A 19,209-nucleotide genomic window follows, 5' to 3' on the forward strand; every position below is an offset into this window, starting at 1 on the left:
GCACTATAGTAAGGGGCACGAGGGTAGCTGGCTGCACCCCAGTTGAGGAAGTCGCGACAGTGAGGGGCGAGAACGTCCAGCCGAGCCGACCCCGGGGGGAGCCTTCAATAACAAGTAGGAATTGGCCCGATCCCATTTGCGAGATGGTAAATCGTAGTAGCGTAGAGTTGGGAGGTACCCAGAGGGAGGCCTTACACAAACTGGTTGGGTCCCATTTGGACCTCTTCTCCCTGTCCACCGAGGATATTGGACGTACGGGCCTGGTGAAACATCAGATCCACACCGGTGAGGCCCGGCCTATTCGTCAGGCCGCCCGACGGCTCCCTTGGAGCAAGAGGGCGGAAGCTGACGAGCAGGTTGCAAAAATGCTCGACGCAGGTGTGATCGAGCCCTCGGGAAGTCCTTGGATGTCACCTGTTGTGCTGGTCAAAAAGAAGGATGGGACCACGCGGTTCTGCGTGGACTATCGCCAGCTAAACAACGTGACACTCAAGGACTCATATCCCCTGCCAAGGATTGATGACACCCTCGATGCCGTTGCGGGCTCAAATTGGTTCACAACTTTGGACCTCAAGAGTGGGTATTGGCAGGTGGAGATGGATAGGGCAGGGAAGGAGAAAACGGCATTTTCCACAGGTAAGGGACTGTATCAGTTTACTGTGATGCCGTTTGGTTTGTGTAACGCCCCCGCCACCTTTGAGAGATTGATGGAGCATGTACTAGGCGGCATGCCATGGCAATCATGCCTGGTGTACCTGGATGACGTCCTGGTACATGCCCAAACGTTCCCCCAGGCACTAGCTAATTTGGACCAGGTGTTCGGGTGCCTCAGACAGGCAGGGTTGAAGCTGAACCCGAGTAAGTGCACTTTGTTTGCAAGAGAGGTGGCCTATCTAGGTCACGTGATTGGCCGCGAGGGGGTAAAAACAGACCCAGACAAAATTAAAGCGGTAGAGGAGTGGCCCGCACCACGTACCATCAAAGAGGTGCGGGGATTTTTGGGACTCTGCTCCTACTACCGGCGCTTTGTGGCGAAATTTGCGGAGTTGGCCCGTCCCCTCCACCGGCTTACGGAGAAGGGGACGCGATTTAATTGGACACGGGAGTGCCACGAGGCCTTCCAAAAATTGAAGGGGTGTCTAACATCCGCACCCCTTCTAGCTTACCCCACTGGTGACGGGACATTTACCCTGGACACGGATGCGAGCCAGGAAGGATTGGGCGCAGTTTTGTCTCAGACACAGGAGGGCGTGGAGAGAGTGATTGGTTATTATAGTCGGGCCTTAAGTAGGCCCGAGAGAAATTATTGCGTCACTCGCAAAGAGTTATTGGCTATGCTGGCTGCCATGAACCATTTCCACCCGTACTTGTACGGGCGGAAAATTTTGGTTAGAACTGACCATTCCTCCTTGCAATGGCTCCTTCGGTTCAAGGAACCGGAGGGCCAAATTGCAAGGTGGTTGGAAAAGTTGCAGCAGTACGATTTTGATGTGGCCCATAGGGCCGGGAAGGCCCATGGTAATGCGGACGCACTCTCTCGGCGTCCTTGTCTGGGGGAAAACTGTAAATTTTGTGCGAGACACGAGGAGAGGGAGCAATTGGGCGATTCCGCCCCGATTCTCGTCGTCCGGGCAACCCGGGTGAGAGGGCCAATTTTGCCACTAACCGCGGACGAGGAATTCGGAACTTTGGCCTGGAGCACGGCCCAGCAGGAGGATCCGGTCCTGGGGCCAGTGTTCAATTGGGTCAAATTGGGGCAAAGACCAAAGGGGGAAGAGGTCACCCCCCTCGGGGCGCAGACAAAGGCATATTGGGCTCAGTGGCAGACCCTGGAATTGAAAGGCAACATCTTGTATCGCAAGTGGGTGGAGGTTCCCTCTGATAGAACTTCCTGGCTGGTGATAGTCCCTGACAAATTCAAGAACGTCATATTGCAACAGGTGCATGGTACCCGCTCCGGCGGCCATTTGGGCAGGACAAAGACAATATCTCGGGTCCGCCGGAGGTTCTATTGGGTGAATATGGGGCGCGACATACAGGACTGGTGTCGGAGATGCGACGCCTGTTCTGCCAAAAAGGGACCAGCACGGAGGATGAGGGCCCCCCTTCAATTACATCAGGTGGGGGCCCCCCTTGAGCGGGTGGCTATGGATATTCTAGGACCGCTGCCCCGCACCCGCCAAGGTAATAAGTATATCCTCGTGGTAATGGACTATTTCACCAAGTGGCCGGAGGCCTACGCCCTCCCCAACCAAGAAGCAGGGGTGGTAGCGCAGGCCTTCGTGGAAGGATTTGTGTGCCGGCATGGGATTCCACAGGAGTTGCACACCGACCAGGGACGAAATTTTGAGAGCAAATTGCTAAAAGATGTGTGCAGTCTCCTGTCAATTCGGAAAACCAGGACAACGCCTTTAAGACCTCAATCTGACGGGATGGTGGAAAGATTCAACCGAACTTTAATCCAACAACTGGCACTGTTCACCACCACCCGTCAGGATGACTGGGACGAACATCTCCCTTATTTGCTTATGGCCTACCGAACCAGCCAGCACGGGGCCACCGCATGCAGTCCAGCGTTGCTTATGTATGGGCGGGAGTTACGGGCTCCCGCCGACTTGCTATGCGGTCCCGTGCCAGACACAGTGGTTAACCCGCCGAGGGAGGGGTACGCACGTCACCTAGAGGAAGGCATGGAGCTAGTCCATGCCTTCGCCCGCCGCCAACTCCATCTGGCGGGGGAAAAGATGAAGCGCAGGTACGACGACCGGAGCCAGGGGAGTCAATACGCTCCGGGGATGAAGATTTGGTTCTTTAATCCCCGGAGGCGGAAGGGAAGGTGCCCAAAACTCACCTCCCCCTGGCAAGGCCCAGGAGTCGTCCTGTCGCAAATCTGTGACGTGGTCTTTAAGATCAAAATGGGGCCACGAGCCCTCCCTCGGATCGTCCACGCCGACCGGATAAGACCTTACACCGGCGAGCAGGCGCCCCCGTGGATTGCCTCGGCTTTAGATGCCGAGGCGGGACCCAGTACCTCTGAATAAGGGGGGCTTATTAGTGCCAGAGGACTGGGGGATTGAGGAGCGATAGGCCCGGTGGGTAAGGGTGGCATCCCTGCCACCTTTCCCATATAGGGGGGGCAAAGGAGCAATAGCTTATGGGGTGTATGGCAGTGGACACTAGCCCGGGTGGGTTAGGTTATATTGTGTGTAGGGATCTAGCGAAGATGACATTAGGTAACGTTAAGTTTAGTTAGTGACTGATACCTGTAGTGGGGACGCAGGTAGATTAGTATGGATGATAATGACGTGGGAGCGCAATAGTTTAAAGGGACGACTGGGAAGCGCAAGTTTCAGAAGGGAGTAGTTAGCTGAGATGATGCCGTGTTTGTGAGAATTGAACAGGTGTGATTGCACAGGTGTGCAACTGGACAGGTGTGTGGAGCAGTGTATGAGTAGTGAGTGTGTGGATCAGCGCGAATGCGCTTGGGGAGAGAAGGGTGCAGGTGGCACCAGGTGTGAGAGCACAGGTGTGCAGGTACAGGTGTGTGGAGAGAGTTGGAGTGAGTGGTACGGAGTGGTGTGCATGGTGCGAAGGTGTGGATGGGGGAAGAGTGGACCCCTTTCACGAGCACCCGGGGCGGGTAGTGTAAGTGTTAGGTAGAGGGTGCAGGTAAATTGTGGTTGGATATTGGCATTTGTGGTGCGGTTGCAGAATGGTGTTGTGAATGGGTGCATTAGTGTTGTGGAAATGGCTGGGCGTGTAGCCTGTTAGTGTGTGTAGTTGGTTGGGCACTCCACCACTGTGAGGATGTCGGCCAGGTGAGGCCGCAGGTGGGCTCTGGGAGCCGGTAGTTGTGAGTGGGTGCCTGAGGATCCCGGGTGTGGATCGGGCAGCCCAGTGCCAGAGAGGGCACGGAGTGGGGAGAGAGCCAGAGGGCCTTCCCCTGGTAGTTAGGTTAGGGTAAGGAGCAGGTAAGCTCGGAGGCAACTGCAGTGGTGGAGGTGTGCAGGTGGGTAGACCCACTGGGAGAGGTACACGTCGCAGCCCAGAAATTGTACGAGGGCACCGGGAGATGAATCGGGGGAGTGAGACCCCAAATTGAAGAGCACCACAGTTTGGCCAATGGGAATTGGTTTTTAGAACCCATAGTGTAAGAGGGCCAATGGTTTGGCCGGAGAAAGACCCCGGGTAGTGTAAAGTTGTTAAAGTCACTTAGGAAATAGTTAGGATTGATGAACCTGTCGCACCATACGCAGCCACTTACCTGAGGTGATGATGATGACTCCACACCTGTGTTTTCTTTGTTGTGTTGCAGAAATGAGAATTGCTGTTGGATTTGTGAGACGCATCACGACGTGGATGAGACATTGGGGTGATCCCATCTCTCCCTCCCTAGGAGGGACTGATGATGAATTGGTAATGGCAAATTATGATGTTGAGTTGGAGATGGCAAATTTTGATGAGAGTTGAAAATGGCAAATTTGATTGGTTAGGAGGGAGAGAAGACGAATTTGGTATATGGGAGGAACGGGGAAGACAGTAGGGATGTTTGTTGATTTGTAAAGTAGATGTTTATGGGTAGTGTTGTGTTTTGTGGATACAGTAAGGGGTAAGGGAGGGGCCATGTAGGTTACCTGGTGGGGGGGGGGGCGTACGATAGGAACGTACCTGTCTCACCTGGTTCCCATGTGCCCCCAGTGTGCATCACCTTACATTGCGTGCACTTTTGCGCCCTTACCACCTTACTCACTTGTCTGCTTCTTTTGTCTCCCACCTCCGAGGATCTGGCTTTGGGGTAGAGAGAGAGGAGAGAGAGGTGCTGGCTGCGCAGTTGTGGGCCTGCACTTTCGCTGTTTGCTGCCGGGATCGATACACCATATGGACCGCAATGTTTGTGGCCACCCACAATGGACCGCAGTTCGTTTGCGGCCAAGCACCACCCGGGGATGGACCTATGGGTCAACGTGGCACCTATGCCATACAGGTGAACCACTTTTAGTTGACACCAAGTGCACCACAAGAAGAGCAAGAGACACCTGCAGGGTTAGGGGTTGTCGCATTTATTTTTAATCATTGAACAATGGTGACTGCACCGATTGGTGGTGGGGTGGTGCTTTTGATGCTCGGAAAGGGTGCTCTGCACGTTATTAAAGGCCGTCGGCCACAGAGCACTCGTGGGTTGGTGTATCGATGCTGGCAAGCGCGCTCTCTCTATGCATAACATCTGCATGTGTTCCTCCAAAAACAGGTCCTGGATCGTAGTGTAAATAGCAGCGTAGTCTTGTAAATAATGCTCCCTACCGGCTGTATGTTTAGTTTGAGAATTCTTTCCGGATTCGGTTATCCTGTGGGTGTGTTTCTGTGAGGAGAAGGGTGCAACGTCGCAGGGGGACATATTTACTCATTTGTGAATATCTGTAAAACTGTCGCACTCAGGGTAGAGTTAATAGTAGAGGGAACTACATTGCGTGCCACACTAAAGTAGGTAAAAATTTATCGGGTCGGGACGCCCCGAGGGTAGAGAAGGGTGCAATGTTGCGAATATGGAATTTGGCCTCCATATCCGCTTGTAAATATTCCCCTATTTTCTCCAATACTCCCCAACTTTCCCCAATCCCCCAATCCCTAGTCCCATTGCATGTAAATAACAATCAGTAGAGCCGACCTTCCCCTTATTCCCCCATTAAATGTCGTGCCCAGGTCCACCGCACCACACGTAGACAACTTTCGGACATCTTCCTAGTTATTCTTATTCTATGTCAGTTAAGGCCTCGTCTCCATTAATTATGACTCTTCGTTGCACCAGAATGTGATTATATGGCATCAGTAGTGAGTTTAGGACCTTTCCCATACCTCCTTCCATCTTCTTCCCCAACAATTACAACAACAACAGAGGAGATGGCGGCGGAGCGGGGGAGGATGCGTCCTCACACCGGCTCGATTAGCTCCAGACCATGCGCTCCACGGGGTTACCACGAAGGGGCTCCTTGTCAGCTCCTCGTCAAGGGCGGAGCCTGGTAAACCCCCCGCACGCACCCAATGAGAAGCAACGTGCCGATTCCACGAGGCGGAGCTAACGAGCCGAGGGCGTGTCACTCCCCGCCGGATATACGCGGCCACGCGCCGGATGTGACGTCAGATGCGCCCCGAGCTGGAGAAAGAAGGACCTGCGAGCGCTGAGAGAGAAAGGCCCGCCTGTGAAAGAACGTCCCCTCCGAGCGCTGTGAAACCTCCTGCATCTACTGGACCGTACAGTACCCTGTCCTTGAGCCAAGAGTGCACCTTGAGCCATCGATTCTGCCTTTCCTGGCCATCAATCCCCGTGTGAGTCAGCCTTTTGTCCCGTGTATCTGTCGTCTGTTGGGAATAATATAAGATTGTGTCTAAGTGCTTGTCTTTCTATGCTGTCCCTCTTGTAGTTGTAATCTAACCTTCCGCCTTAATATAACCTCCTCCGGAGGTCTTGAGAACTGAACCCCTGGTGTCGTATTGTGTTATTGTAATCCAGCCGGGTGTCTTCTTTTTCTTATTGAGCCAGCATAGCGCGACTAGTCAACGTTCGGGCACAATCGGGTAACTTGTGCAGACGTGGTCATACCATAAAACCGCTCGGTAAATAACATCCAAGCCACGTCTGTAACAATATGTAGGTTCAAAACATGCCCAAATCCGTTTCACAGCTGAGATTTCACAATATCACCCTCACTCCCAAGGAATACTTCATAAGTACAACAAGCATCAATTGGAAATCTTCGCTGGTGGATTGGAATGAGGTTGTCGACGTTATCAGCTATGCCCATTGCGATATCTTCAAACTGAATATTTACACTGAATTCCCGTCTCCAGTAATACACACTCCAAAAATTAAAAATAAATTGCTCATTTAAGTTGAGACCTCGACGATATCTCATGCGTTAAATACCTCTACGATCCATCCTGGTAAACCCACATTCCATAGGTGAAATACCTGGGTCCTTCCTGATTCTGAAGTCTAACATCTCACATTAACCCACTTTCCATGCGTTAAATACCTGGGTCCAACCCCGTAAACCCACATTCCATAAGCGAAATACCTGGGTCCATCCTAGTCGGAAGTCTAACATCTCACAATAACCCACTTCCCATGCGTTAAATACCTGGGTCCATCCTGGTAGGAAGTCTAACATCTCACAATAACCCACCTCCCATGTGTTAAATACCTGGGTCCATCCTGGTCAGAAGTCTAACATCTCACAATAACCCACCTCCCATGTGTTAAATACCTGGGTCCTTCCTGGTTCTGAAGTCTAACATCTCACAATAACCCACTTCACATGCGTTAAATACCTGGGTCCAACCCGGTAAACCCACATTCCATAAGTGAAATACCTGGGTCCATCCTAGTCAGAAGTCTAACATCTCACAATAACCCACCTCCCATGTGTTAAATACCTGGGTCCTTCCTGGTTCGGAAGTCTAACATCTCACAATAACCCACTTCACATGCGTTAAATACCTGAGGCCATCCTGGTCGGAAGTCTAACATCTCACAATAACCCACTTCACATGCGTTAAATACCTGGGTCCATCCTGGTCGGAAGTCTAACATCTCACCATAACCCACTTCCCATGCGTTAAATACCTGGGTCCATCCTGGTAGGAAGTCTAACATCTCACAATAACCCACTTCCCATGCGTTAAATACCTGGGTCCATCCTGGTCGGAAGTCTAACGTCTCACCATAACCCACTTCCCATGCGTTAAATACCTGGGTCCATCCTGGTAGGAAGTCTAACATCTCACCATAACCCACTTCCCATGCGTTAAATACCTGGGTCCATCCTGGTAGGAAGTCTAACATCTCACCATAACCCACTTCCCATGTGTTAAATACCTGGGTCCATCCTGGTCGGAAGTCTAACATCTCACCATAACCCACTTCCCATGCGTTAAATACCTGGGTCCATCCTGGTAGGAAGTCTAACATCTCACAATAACCCACTTCCCATGCATTACATACCTGGGTCCATCCTGGTAGGAAGTCTAACATCTCACCATAACCCACTTCCCATGCGTTACATACCTGGGTCCATCCTGGTAGGAAGTCTAATATCTCACATTAACCCACTTCCCGTAGGTTAGATACCTGTGTAAAGTTGAGACAAGTACTTGCCGTTACCAAAGCAGTGAATCAGAAAAAATATCGATTCCAACAGCAAAATCAATAGCGGAATTTCTCCGTTATACAAAACAAACTCTCATCGTTTTGGGCAAGGTATGTTCATATTACGAGCATTAATATGATCGCTCGGTCGGTATGCATTCACCTGCAGGTGTAACCTCCCTCCTCATGGAGAGATTGTCTCGCTCATTCTTATCTGTGCTTTCGTTTATTTATTTCTTCTATCTGTTCACTCTTTTCCACCCAAGGACGACATTCTTATCGACACAATTTTGTCCGGAATCAACAGCTGTGGGATGGAAAGAAAAGCGCACCTGGGTCATCATCGGCTGGACCTTCTGCCCGATTCCCACAGGTGCACGTGGTGCGGTTCCCAGGCATGCGTAGTCGGGTTTCCATTTGAATAGTATTTCGAAATGTTACACAAAACGCCCGACAATCCACGATTCCTGCGTCATCAGAAGAACAAAAGGACATTCCCAGAATATGCGATAACATGCACACAATGGCGCCCACGTGTTCACAATTGGTGCCGTTTGTGTCGACAACTGCGCTAAGAGCCGGACAGGTAGAGTTGCCCAAACAAAACATCGTCCTTTAAGGTGAAAACATCATTCTGTCATTGTCAATGAGACACCTCGTCATGCATTCATAAAAAGCTGCAAATAGTAGTAAAGAAAGCTGCTTTTTTTTTGCTTTTTTTGTATACAAGATCGAGGCTCGTGTAAGAGCTAACATTAATTACAAAAAAAATACAGACGCATAAAACATATAATAAAGGGAGCGGGAGACAAGATGGGGAGAGAGAGGGAAGCACACAAGTACAACATTTGAGAGCATGGACATCGGGAGATCTGTGGGAGGGAGAGGGCTTGGGGGGAGGAGGCATGGGAAAGGGGGCATGGGAAGGGGAGGAGGGGGTGGGAGAGGTAAAAAACACATGGACACTGCTAGGACTTCCAGGAAAGAAGTCGGAATTTCAAAAAAACAAAACAAATGGATCTGGGGTGAATTAACGGGGGTAGAAAAGATCAAGGTTTTGAATGGGGGAAGATAAGAGATGGTGGTGAACAGCTGTTTTAAAGACCTGGAGGGAGGAGTGGGATTGAAGAGAGTGAGGGAGTTTGTTCCAGAGGCGGGAGAAAAGAGGAATGAAGGAGTGAAGGTGAGCAGAGTCTTGATTTAAATTAAATGGCAATTCAAGTGCATGTTAAACTGTATTAATCAGGGTTTTCATCATGTGATAGTGATAATATGAACAATTATAGGGTAGGGTCGGGATGATACTCCCAGTCACCCCTCACCTCCTAAATAACCCCCTCGGTCTTGGTTACACATTCAGTATTCTGAACGTCTGCACTCGAGGACTGTAGCGGATGAGGGTACATAGCGGGGAGTTTCAAATGAAAAAGGTTCAAAGTACTCAATGGAATCATATTGTTGTGGTCACTTGGTCGTACCAGTCTCCTGGTTCGAATCCGGCGAGTCATCTCAACATGACCCATGTAGATGGGAATTACCAAATCGGTGCGGTCCAGCGTTACGCCAATATAGGTACCACACACGTCTCGATACAATTAGGCCGAGCGAGCCTGTGACGTCATGTGGTTTTAAATGCCGGTTTAAAAACCACAGCTGATTAATCCCTCAACCAGCTTTTCTCAATCGCAAAGGAGAACAACGACAGCCAGAATGAGAGATTCGCCATCGTGTTACATGATGGCAAAGGGTGTATATTTGTGGGAGGTGAGGGGGGGGGGGGGTACGTTGGAATGGATGGGGTTTGTTGGTGGTGCATTATTATAGAAGTTATAGTTTGCCACCGCTTGTATTCATGCTGTTGGCACTACCTTGGAGTGGGGGGATCTTGTAGTCGTACGTGCGAGGCCACATGTCAACCAATCTCGCTGCACTTGGATCTGTGAGCCGCTATTTGCCATACGCAATAAGAAGAATCAATCTAGGCCCGCCAAAATTAGTGTAGGCCTGTATTACTGGACTCCCCCTCTTTTTTTGATTACTAGCAGGGGTACCCAGCGATGCCCGGGAAGAAAAACTCAGAAGTGGGGCATGAGAACTGGTGCGCCAGGCTGGGGGGGGGGGGGGTGTGGGGGGGCAGGAGAACTGCTAAGGCAGGGGGGCAGGTAAAAAAAAACTGAGAAGGGGGACAGGAGAGCCACCGGCTCTGGGGAGAGAGCCGGGAGAGCAGAAGAGCTGCCAGGGCATGTGGGGCAGGAGAGCCGGTAGGCAGGAGAGCTTGGGGATTGAGAAAGGGGCAGGAGAGCTCAGGGGGATTGAGAAGGGGGGCAGGAGAGTTGGCAAGCTGGGGGGGGGCAGGGGAACCACCAGGGTGTGGGGGGGGGGGAGGGCAGGGGCAAAAAAAACTGAATAGGGGGCTAGAAAACCGCCAGGGTGGGGGAGGGCAGGAGAGACGGCGGGCAGGGGAGGGGGGGCAGGACAATACACTTAAAGTACGTTTTAAGCTTCGGTAAAAGACAACAACACGATGAAGCAACTCAAAAAAAAAAACTCAGCCAAGCAACGGATTTTTTACACAAGTAAAACTAACCTTCTTACGTATTTTTTACCTTCTTACGTACTAAAAATTTTTTTTACGTAACCTTCCATTGCAGGAAGCCAGAATAACGAGATAAATGTGCTAGATTGTAGAGCTACTGATGCTATCGTTGCCATGGAAATGAATACAACCAATATGGTGGCGCGCATGGCATGATGGGATAACTCTGAAAACCCTCTATAATAATTTCCCAGTTACTTCCCAGAAAATGTGAGTTTCTTGGAGAAGGGCAGAAGGAGAGAAGGACTAGGGAGACAGGTCCCGAGTTGTGTGTGTGCCATGCCATGTTTGGTTTGCTGGTGCCACAAAGTGTCTTGTGGGTGGCGTTTGTTTTTGTGTGGCGGTTTTGTGTTTTTGTGTGGTTGTGAGAATGGAAATGAAAATATGATTGGAATGTGAATAGGGGAAATTCACATGTAAGCAGGCCATGGCACCATCTCTGTATGACTTCTTTATTGAAATATGCGGTTGAGAATTGAATGACAGCGGGGGAGGAAATGTTATTGTGGATTTTGTGGGTGGGGAAGGTGTGTGTGTGTCCACGGGTACGGATCAAGCTCTGGAGGAGCGGTGACTGCGGGCCCCCCTGAGGTAATTGCCCCTGGCAGCCAGTGGTGTCTGGAAATTGGGAGCCTATCGGCCGGGGGGGGGGGGGGGGGGTTAGGGGGAGGGGGTCTGGTTGGTGCCCTGCAGTATGGAGACCCCTGGCGACCCGTGAGGCTATGAGAGCCTGAGGCAGAGGAGCCTGGTGTGGAGACCTTCCCGGCGGGGCGACAGCTAAGGAGCTGTTTGGGCTGTTACAGGGCCAAGAAGTGAAGGGGGGGGGGGGGGGAGGGGGTGAAGAAGTCGGGTGACTTGTTTTGGGACTGCAGGCACCACAGCCTGAAGCACACCCACCATCTTGCTTGTACGGTACCTCCCCGCTGCCCAGTTGAGGATCACACACCTGTATTATGACATCTATGCCATGGTCTTGCAGGGGGGTGAAATAAGTGTTTTGATGATTTTTGAAATGTGTATGGCTGGATATGGGATATGTGTGAGTGAATGGGGGAGAAATCCACCGAGCCATGTCACTCACCTGTAACACCAGGACAGGGCCCGTGGAAATTTGGGTACATTGGGATGGCTCCGCAGGTAACGTTGGGTTTTGTGGCATCCACCGGGGGACGTGGTCTTTAGAGGGATCCAGGGATTGTACAAATGTTATTGAATTTTGTATGTTTGATTAGGGGGGAGGGGGTGTACATACTTTATAGGTGTACTTGCATTCTAATTTTACCATACATATTTTATAGGTGTACTCGCATTCTCATTGTGCATATTGTATTTTATAGAGGTACTCAGTTAAAATAGATATAAGATGTAAAAATTGTGGTTTACATTGCCACATTATATGCAGACAAACATAAAAAATAAACAAACTAGAAAGATATCATGCATAGCATGATACTTACAAAATACAAATAAACAATAGTTGCCATAGAAACAGCAATTTGGCAATTTGGATAATTTGACCAGTCAAGTGTTGTATATGATGGAATGTTGTACATGATGGAATGTTGTACATGATGGAATGTTGTACATGATGGAATGTTGTACATGATGGAATGATGGTTGATACATGTTGTAATTGTGGCCTAATAGGTGTTTTACATGTGTTGGATGCCACTGACCTTGACCTTTGACTAGTTTTGACCAGATTTTTAAAACACATACACGACACATGTGTATGAATAAGGTGTGTAAGGTTCCATCTGATATCTTGAAAAATTCCTGAGGTTTGTCAGTAATAAAATCACAAAAATATCCCATTTGATTAAAATGGGGGTGAAATTGTTGTTATGGACCCCGATTTTCTCTTTTCCACGTGGGGCTTTTCCCTATGCCACGAACCAAAGTGAGCAGCACCTGAAAAAAAGAAGAATATATTTTGCATGCTCTTAGCTTCGTACTGAGGTGATTTACCAATGTGCTCTTCGCTTCGTACTGAGGTGATTTACCAATAGAGAGCCTTTTGATGATGACCGGTGAACCTCAAGTGTTATTGCAGAAGGTCTAACGGAGTCTATAAGGTCTTAGGGGACTAAGGGTTCTTATGGGGTCTATAGTGTCTGCAGTCTTAGGGTCCTAAAGGGTCTTAAAGTTACAAAGGGTCTAAAGGTCCTAGGGGTCTTTGAGGTCTCAATGGTCTAAGGGGTGTGGAGGTTTAAAGGGTATAAAGGGTCTTAAAAGGATAAACAAGGTTTAAAATGGTCAAAGGAGTCTAGAGGATCTAAAAGGTGTAAGAGCTCCAAAGGTCTATTGTATAATTTACAGTTTGCTCAGGATGGTCTAAACAGCTCTCCACTGTCGTTACATAACCATGCCGCCCCAAATGGGGAACAAAGTTCAGTTTCCAGCATGACGTCACTGTGGTTTGGGATTGCATGAGTGCACCGTGTCCTTCACGGCTGAGGAACCATGTTACATGTTCAACATTTGGCATCACCTCGCTGCTCACCGATATAGGTTTCATCCACTCCGATATAGATTTGTGGCTCTTTTTGTCACTTCCCCTACTATACAGGGCCTTCAGAAAGTATTCAAACCCCTTGACTTTTTGAATATTTTGTTGTTACGGTCGGGATTTAAAATTAATTAAATTTGGATTTGTCGTCACTGATCGACACAAAATACCCCATAATGTCAAAGTGGAATTTATTTTTATTTTCGAAAATTTTCCAAAGTATTTAAAAATGAAGAGGCAAAGTGTCTTGTAACAATTCAATAACTTTTCAACCTCTTCACTATGATACTCCAATTTGAGCTGAGTGACATCCAATTTATTGCGATCATTCGTGAGATGTCCGCACAACTTGATTGGAGCCCACCTGCAGCCAATTCAATTGATTGGACACGATTTAGAAGGAAACACACCTTTATATACAAGGTGCCACAGTTGACAGTGCATGTCAGAGCAGAAATTCTACCATGAGATGGTGGCGATAAGAGATGTTGGTGAACAGCTGTTTTAAAGACCTGGAGGGTGGAGTGGGATTGAAGAGAGTGAGGGAGTTTGTTCCAGAGGCGGGAGAAAAGAGGAATGAAGGAGTGAAGGTGAATAGAGAGTCTTGATTTTGGCAATTTAACCATAAGAGGGTTGCTGGCAGATCTTGTGCGACCTGTAGGAATATTTGGGGGACAGAGCACAGAGAGAGGGGGGGGGGGGCAAGGCCAGAGAGGAGTCGGTAGAAGACGGAAAGACCACCAACCTGCCTGCGGTGAGTGAGTGAAAGGCCCTCGGAGTTAGCTTCATCGCAGGATATTCCAATGATTCTGAAAGCTTTGGTTTCAACAGCGTGAAGACGAGCTAGGTGTGAGGCAGGTGCACCGGCCCAGAGGGGAGAGCAGTACTCCATTGAGCTGCGGATGAAAGCCTTGTATGTGGTGAGGAGCTCAGGTGTGCCAAGGAAGGACTTCGCACGATGGAGGATGCCCAGTCGGCGACTGGCTTTGGAGGCCAGCTTGGGACACATGATCCCTGCAGGCCTTCATGGATGATCCAACCGTTCTGACATCAGGTACAGAAGATGCTAATAACATGTTACAGTGACTGGAACACCTCATTACTTGGTGTCATATGAACTTCAAACCAAAGAAATTCAGAAGCATCTCAATTGAGAAAAGGAAGGTCAATGAGAAAGTGCATTTTACAATTAGCAGGCCAGAAAATCCCAACAGTGTCAGAGCCGCCAGTGAAGTGTTTGGGTCGTTGGTATGCCGTAACTCTGAAAGATAGTAGAAGGAGAGATGGATTTGTAATAACAACAGGAGAAAGTCTCATCACTGTTGATAAAAGTGGACCAGCGGGTAAATTTAAGGTGTGGTGTTTGCAGTAAATTTAAGGTGTGGTATTTGCAGTTTGTGGTATTACCAAGGCTTCTGTGGCCTCTTCTGATCTATGGCATAAGCACAGATACAGTCGAGGACGTTGAGGGTATGATCAGCAAGTGGATGCTTGGTTTACCTCCTGGTCTGTCTGGGGTGGAATTGTACTGCAAACAATCTAAGCTCGTATTACCATTCAAATACCTGGTGGAAGAGTGTAAAACAGGAAAGGCTCACCGATTGATGATGCTACGGGATTCAAAGGATGAGAAAGTTTGCAGTACAGAACCAAATCTCAAACACATCGTAAATGGAAGGTTAAGAAAGCAGTTGAATTGGCCACACGCAGACTCGTACAAAAGGATTTGGATTTGGTGAAGTCAATACTTGGCTTTGGTGAAAGACGAGTAAAAAAGAGGAAAGGGACATGGTCATCTAAGAGATCAAAAATGAGGAGGATCATTTTTACGAATCCAGAAAGCTGTAAAGCAGGCTCAGCAAGGCCAATGGACAGCTTAGGATGATGCACTTCAAATATCACTTACTGAGAATGACATCTGGCATATGGCTCCTATGAGACTCAGTTATACAAGTGAGAAAAAAACATTTTATAAAAATGAAAAACGTGTAGGGATGGAATCCCCAAAAAACAACCAAACAAAGTAAGAAGGAATGACAAGGAAGGAGCAACACCACAATCCTTTTACGGATTGCCATCACGACATCTTTTCGTCAGAGCATGTCCGTCAGAGTCAGAGTCAGACCGTTAGTATCATAGGGGACTGTCACATCCAGAGTCAGAGCAGGACCGTGAAATTCAGGGTCAGAGAGGGACCATCAAATTCAGGGTCAGAGAGGGACCATCAAATTCAGGGTCAGAGAGGGACCATCAAATTCAGGGTCAGAGAGGGACCATCAAATTCAGGGTCAGAGAGGAAACATCAAATTCAGGGTCAGAGTGGGACCGTTACATTGAGGGTCATTAGATCCTTTTGATCTGTAAGACCCAGAAGACCCTTTTCAATCCCTAAAACCCATCACATCCAAAACATCCCTTAGATCCTTTAAGAGCCCTAAGACCACCCAGAACCCTAAGACCCTGTAGAACCATAAGACCGTGTAGACCCCATTACACCCTTTAGATCCTCTTAGACCCTTTACAACCATTTAGACCATATACACATTCTAAACCTTTACACATTTACAATTAGAGCATTTACATCTTTCCTTTAGTACATCCTTCATTTTTTGCCACACAAAACAAGTCCTGGCGAGGGGCCTGCAATCTCTCATTGCTCTTTCTTATAAGGACAGTTGTTAAGCCGGAGTCTGTTGTTGGTGGATGATAAAGGTCCCACGGTGTATTTTGTGAAGAGTGGGCGAGTTATCATCGGGACCTGAACAAGTGATAAATTACTGCCCAAATCAGCTCCGGTTGGACATCAGAATTGACTAGCTGGGTTGTCAAATAATTTGGCGAAGAGTACACACACTCCGAGTGGCCGACCCCAACATAATGGGGAAAATGGGGTAAGGAGGCGAGAAGTGGGTAAAAGTAATTTACACTTTAAAATGCTTTAGCACTCCGAATACCTTTCGCCTCCTATTGCTTTCAAAATTGCTTTTCACAACTCGTTGTAACAATACACATCTTAATAGTAGCACTGTGCGACCTCGTTTCAACCTCATTATTGCTTATGGAAACGCTCCTTGCTCAACCCAACTCCGAGACACCAATACGGCAGCTCAGACGATTCGATGGAGCTATAAGAGGGACCGCAAAAGCAAAAAAACAACAACAACAACAAAAAAACCGTTTGGCCTTGAAATCTTACAAAATATCAATCACAAAGAGGAAGCCAGTGACGAAGTGGAGAAGAAACTGATGTCGAGCGTTTCTACCTGTAATCAGTGTGGGGAGGTGCTTCAAAAGAAAAGGTGTGCAGTGGGATCAATAGCACTGCATGGCCTCGTTATACAATCCGACATCCGACGTACTGCAGGTGGGTCACTGGATGGTCATCGACAAATTACGTATGCAAAGTTTGGTTAGATTGAGAAAAAAAAGAGGAAAAGCTGAAATGTAAACTGGGGAGGGGGAGCAGGTTCCATTTCCACGCTATTTTACAATGTTGATGGCCCCTTGGTCCACGTACGCTGTAATATGATGAAGAAGTCAAATGCAGAACATTGTTCGACACCTGAAACCTGCCAGACTAACTTCGCTCTTTAAGCAATTACAGCATTGCTCATGGCATACTTTGTCGAGAAACACTCTCGCTCTCTCGACACGAATTCCACAAATAATCAAACAGAGTCAATGAGTAATGCATATTCAGAAAACACCGCTGAAAAAAGCTGTAACAAAAACATTCATGAATAATGTCAATTTCAAACAAAATGGTAAAAATTAACGCACTTAAAAGCAATGCAGGTTGTATTGGCTCATCATGATTTTTGGCCATTGAAAATAAATAAATAAATAAATAATGGTAAATAAAAACAGGCGAGAAAATAATTTCGGATTCAGATGTGGAAGGTGGATTTGTGACGTCAGAGTGATTATTACAGATCTTTCCCACAGACATGTGTGACCACTACAGGAAGGCAAGGAAGAAAATCTACAGGTGTCCCAAATCGGGGAGAACCCAAATGGACACAATGCCACTTCCTCGTTCGTATGCAGCACAAGGCTGCGGGATGGCATCATTGGCCAAGGGTTCGGCTGTGCCGCTGATGCAATGCCCTCTGCTGGTGAGGGCAGGAATTTGGAATTTGTTCATGGTGCCGGCGATGGCTCGTCTACTCTTCACGAAGGACACCATGGGATGTTTAATGTCCACCAACGAATGCTGGCAGACGGGACGCCAGTTTAGCATCCACCTGAGGGATGGCACACACATTGATGAATCACCCTGCCTGTGGAAGACAGGTTATAGCTGGGTCAGGATTCAAACCTAGGCCTGCATTCCCCTGCCGCCTCCTCTCCCCTCCACCCGATACACATATGCTGAGGATTTGGACAAGATGTTGGACAGTTGAAAAGGTTATGCCAGAGTAGAATGTGTAAGAGAGTGACGAATATTGGTGAGTCGATAAAGCTTGCAGGTAGGTAGATAGAGCGAAGGGGTAAAACATACCTCACGACTAGTTTGAGATGGTGATGAGCTATCATATTGAGGAGTGAGAGGGTGTTTCTCCGGCCTTGCATCAAGCTGTGGCACCACCTTGCATCGTTGTCATAGCATCCTCTGTATGTTACCTGTGTTACCTGGTAGCCGTTTCGACATGACATGCTTGGGGATGAGGTGTGGCTCATCAAAGCAGAACAGTATAAGGATTTTGAGGTTTCAATGTTGAGTTGTGCAAGTTTGGCCAGTTTGACGCCAGCACGCGTCATTGGCAAATGACAGCACTCCATGTTTATAATACTGTGGTTTTATTTACAATCCTTGTTGTATACCTCATTATAAACAACTTAGCCCGTCATCGAGAAGAACACCCCAAAAAGTTGCTTCCATTGTACTGACATTGCGCAAACACAGCAAAAGGATGAGCAGGGACAGAATTTTTGTTTTGAGATTTACCACGATTTAAAAACACCATAAACTGTCACGGATTTCGTTCCAGAAATGAGAAATTGGTACAGAGGAGGTGCAAGAGGAAGAAATAGGTTTCATTGCTCGAATTGACGGTTGCTCGGTGGAAATAGTAATGCAGCGGCTCCTGGTCCCACCTTGTTGAGACGCTGACCCCAGATGACCCCAGGGAGGCAGGAGACTAATGACAAAAAGGATTTTTCATATTCACGATTACTTTAGTAAACGGTACAAGACAAATAATAAATTAATGTCTGCCAAGATGGCCACAAGGACAACACCAACCCACCCACCGATGCTGCTCCGGTGCTCCTCCTCCCCCAACAAAACCATCCCATTCACCGAGACAGGGAAGAGACAGCAATGGCTCAATCGTGATACATCTTGAGGATGCAGCTCCTAATGGTTACCATATAACGTTCCCAGAGCACCTGGTGCCTGAAGGAAATGAAAGACAACTTGTAGGTTAATGCAATACCATATGAGCACTTCCCATAAGCACTAATAATAGTTTGTCAATAAACTAGCACCTTGTTTACCTCACTACAAACCTCGAGTACGTGTACAATTAGAGACCATGCTTGTCATCAGGTCCCTCCTCAGACTGCCGAATGGCTTAGTCACAGAAGTGACGGCGGCGTTAAAAGCGAGGAGTTATGCACACACTCAATGCAGAGCTTAGTTATACTAAAACGAGTACCTGGTACCGGGGACCGGGCGACCTGTTGTACAAAAGGACTAACCTGAAGGTCCCGAGGGCGTGGGCCGAGGTGGTGTACTGCAGCAGGAAAAGCTGAACATCCTCACTGCTCCAGTGGTCTGACTTGCACGGTTCGATGAACTGGGAATATTTATTGGGCACAACGAATGTGGGGAGTGGGGAAGGTGTGGGGAGAAGGGCAGGGAAAGGGGTAAATGCCTAAAAACAACAACAAAAATAATTGTGTAAAACAAATAAGGATTGGTGAACTGTCTGCGACTGCATGGTCATTTGGTGTGCA

General features: G+C 48.3%; 1 protein-coding gene across 4 annotated transcripts in view; it reads right to left on the reverse strand.

Moving 5' to 3' along the window:
* Window positions 1–18,031: 18,031 nt before the first annotated feature.
* Window positions 18,032–19,209, reverse strand: part of FIBP (FGF1 intracellular binding protein) — a 32,725-nt gene continuing 31,547 nt past the window's right edge. For 2 of the 4 annotated variants that reach the window (XR_013621120.1, XR_010986538.2), the window contains 3 exons: window positions 18,952–19,049; window positions 18,502–18,646; window positions 18,032–18,389 (listed from right to left, as the gene is read on the reverse strand). Coding sequence is in view for 2 of the 4 variants with exons in the window: in XM_068131815.2 (XP_067987916.1) it covers window positions 18,577–18,646; window positions 18,952–19,049 (168 nt within the window). In the remaining 2 variants the exon portion in view is untranslated. Of the gene's footprint in view, window positions 18,647–18,951; window positions 19,050–19,209 lie in introns of all 4 variants that reach the window. The other 2 variants (XM_068131815.2, XM_068131814.2) reach the window with 1 other exon arrangement.

The sequence above is a fragment of the Myxine glutinosa genome, chromosome 12 (genome assembly GCF_964187855.1).
Source record: "Myxine glutinosa chromosome 12, kmMyxGlut1.1, whole genome shotgun sequence".
Taxonomy (NCBI): Eukaryota; Metazoa; Chordata; class Myxini; order Myxiniformes; family Myxinidae; genus Myxine; species Myxine glutinosa.